Raw genomic sequence first — 2,568 nt, forward strand, 5'->3', positions numbered from 1 at the left:
TTGTCTCTATAGTGCCCCTAAGACATATTACTGCTGTTTAACTTTGACATATTTAATAAATAACTTGTATTTGCATCTATAGTTACCCCAAGTGAAGGAGGCAGTCAGAGCGGAGGTCATGGCAGGGTGGTCCTGCACCCCACAGGTGAAAGTTATCCCCGTTTTCAAAGACCGCTTCTCCGGGAGGAAAAACACACTGAAGAGAAACACTTCCCGGCTGTGGTTGTCCATCACCTGGAAACACTTTGACTGACGTCGAGGCACAGAGTTCACCAACCAAGAAGACAGCGGGGCTCCGTCGGTCAGGTTGCCGTGAGGGTTGTTTGCCGGCAGGGTGCAATTGGTGACTGACAGGCGATCGATATCGGCTGCTGCACTTTGGTGCGTCCAGGTGAGGGTGACTCTACTGGGGTGGAATCCCCCGGTGAGACAGATGAGGGCCCAGCGCTCCGTCTGTGGGTCTGAAGGAATCTGGAGGTATATTTTAGGAGCAGACGGCGGTGCTGGAAGTGGAATAAGGGGGTATGGAACAAAGTAAACACATCAGATGAGATAATTAAAACTCTAAAATTGGGTCACTGCAGAGGCAAATAATAATAATAATACACAGCAGGTGAAAATAGGACACAGATATGTAAAAGGGAAAATGGGCTGGTGTTAGTCATAATGCAGGCGTCGAGATAGATACGCCGAAACAATGCACAAAATAAACATCAGTAAAAATATTTAGGGACAAAAAACAAACTACAGACAAATAGAAAAAAAAGATGCATAAAAAGGGCCATCCACTAAATTAGTTGTTTTGTAAACACTCTCCTTACATTCTATAATTACCATTTAAGCTGTCTGTCATTTGAGACAGACAGATATCACAAAATGCAACCAATCCAGTCCTAAATATAAAAATAATAGAGAAAGAAAATTTGTAGCATATTTAATCCTGACAAAATTTGTAAATACAACCTTTAAAAATGAACAAAATCGGTAAAAACACACAATATCAGTTGTTATTTGTTGGAGCCAACATTACATTCAGGAAAAATCAAAAGGAAGGTTTTCTTCCGCATGAAGGATTTCCACATAATAATTTGGCCATCCCTCCTTGCCTTGTTTTCTGGTGAGTTTCAATTCCCTGGGCAAGATCGATACAAGGCACCGCGCATGGTGCCGGGGTGATTATTTCTAGATCTGTCATGAAACTGCTCAGGCAAAAAGATGAACTCTGAGGGAATTTCACATGACTTGAATTTTTATGGATTGAGCCCAGGCCGTTGGCTCGGTGGTGATGCATGGTCCTTGCCCCGGCGCTCCTATCGAGCTGCCTCGCGCTAAACACTCTAACTGCGGTGCACAGGAGATACAAATGAGACATAATTACCGGCGTGGCAACATCAGCCGAGCACAGCAAACCCTAATGAATTGCGGCCATGTTCATTTCTGAGACCGGCCATTTGTTTTCTCACCCAAGACGACCAGCTCGGTCCCGTTGCCCCGCTCCGGGTCTCTGTGCAGGACGTTCACCTCGCAGTAATACCACCCAGAATCCTCCGGCGCCACGTCGGTGATCACCAGGGAGGAGGTTTGATTCTTCTCTGAAGCGATCTGCCTGGATGACTTTGCGATGAGCTGCTTTTCCGACTGCATTTTGAACCACTGAACCCCATGCTTGAGGGATTCAACTTTGAAATGACAGGACAGGGTTGCCGTCTCACCCCGCATCACACTGAGAGATGGAGGGTGCTGTCTAACCCTCAGTCCCTCCGGGGTCGCTGTCAGGGCTAAAGACAGAGCCATTAATACAATGTGTCATACAAGGAACTTTTAAAAAAGTGCACGCCGGACCTGTGGGTCAACTACAAATACTTTAAATGTGCGTTTAGTACGGCTGGGTGACAGCTCAGAGTGAGGTTTGCCAGACGAACAACCCGAAGAAAAAAATAACATTGGAAGTTAATTTAGTATAATTTAACAATGCACCAAACACGTATTGGATGTGATAATAAATGACGCTGGTTATAAAGCACTTATTTTTCCAACAAAGTCTAATGCAGACACTCAAAAGTTTTCGACAGCTTCGGTAAAAGGTCTGATTGTAGTGACTGCTTGTCTTGTCGAGTGTGATGAAGTGATTATTAAGTGTGGCGATGAAATACCGCAGATAAGATAAGCAGCGGTTGCTCACAATTGGTGTGCTGATGACAAAAAAAAACCCCAAAACCCCCACAAAAATCATCATCCAGAAACAGATCTCATGTCTCTACCTTCTATTTGTACTAATTAAAAGATGCAGCGGCGAGATTTTCTTTCTCTCCGCATGAATTTTAAGGATAGTTATCATACAGTTAATTAATAATTAATACCAGTGATTTGAATTGGATTTTTAAAGAGCTGAAGAAAAAAACAAACAGAGATGGTTAAAGACGAATCACTCACACTGACCTTGTATTTGGCATGCAAACAAAAGAAGCAGGTAAGGCTGTTTCGCCATCCTGCCGTGATGCCCCAAGACTGAGCGGTGAAGTAGTAGCTCGTGCATAAGTTCGAGGCTTGCCAAGCTTTAAAAAAGTG

General features: G+C 44.0%; 1 protein-coding gene across 1 annotated transcript in view; it reads right to left on the minus strand.

The window, feature by feature from the left end:
* Positions 1-2,508, minus strand: part of LOC103369305 (tyrosine-protein phosphatase non-receptor type substrate 1-like) — a 6,955-nt gene extending 4,447 nt beyond the window's left edge. The window contains exons 1-3 of the mRNA XM_008297990.1: positions 2,440-2,508; positions 1,464-1,778; positions 87-503 (exon numbers count right to left, since the gene is read on the minus strand). Coding sequence (XP_008296212.1) covers positions 87-503; positions 1,464-1,778; positions 2,440-2,488 — 781 coding nt within the window. The 5' untranslated portion in view covers positions 2,489-2,508. The remainder of the gene's footprint in view (positions 1-86; positions 504-1,463; positions 1,779-2,439) is intronic.
* Positions 2,509-2,568: the final 60 nt, after the last annotated feature.

Source organism: Stegastes partitus, unplaced genomic scaffold (assembly GCF_000690725.1).
Source record: "Stegastes partitus isolate 25-593 unplaced genomic scaffold, Stegastes_partitus-1.0.2 Scaffold1268, whole genome shotgun sequence".
Taxonomy (NCBI): Eukaryota; Metazoa; Chordata; class Actinopteri; family Pomacentridae; genus Stegastes; species Stegastes partitus.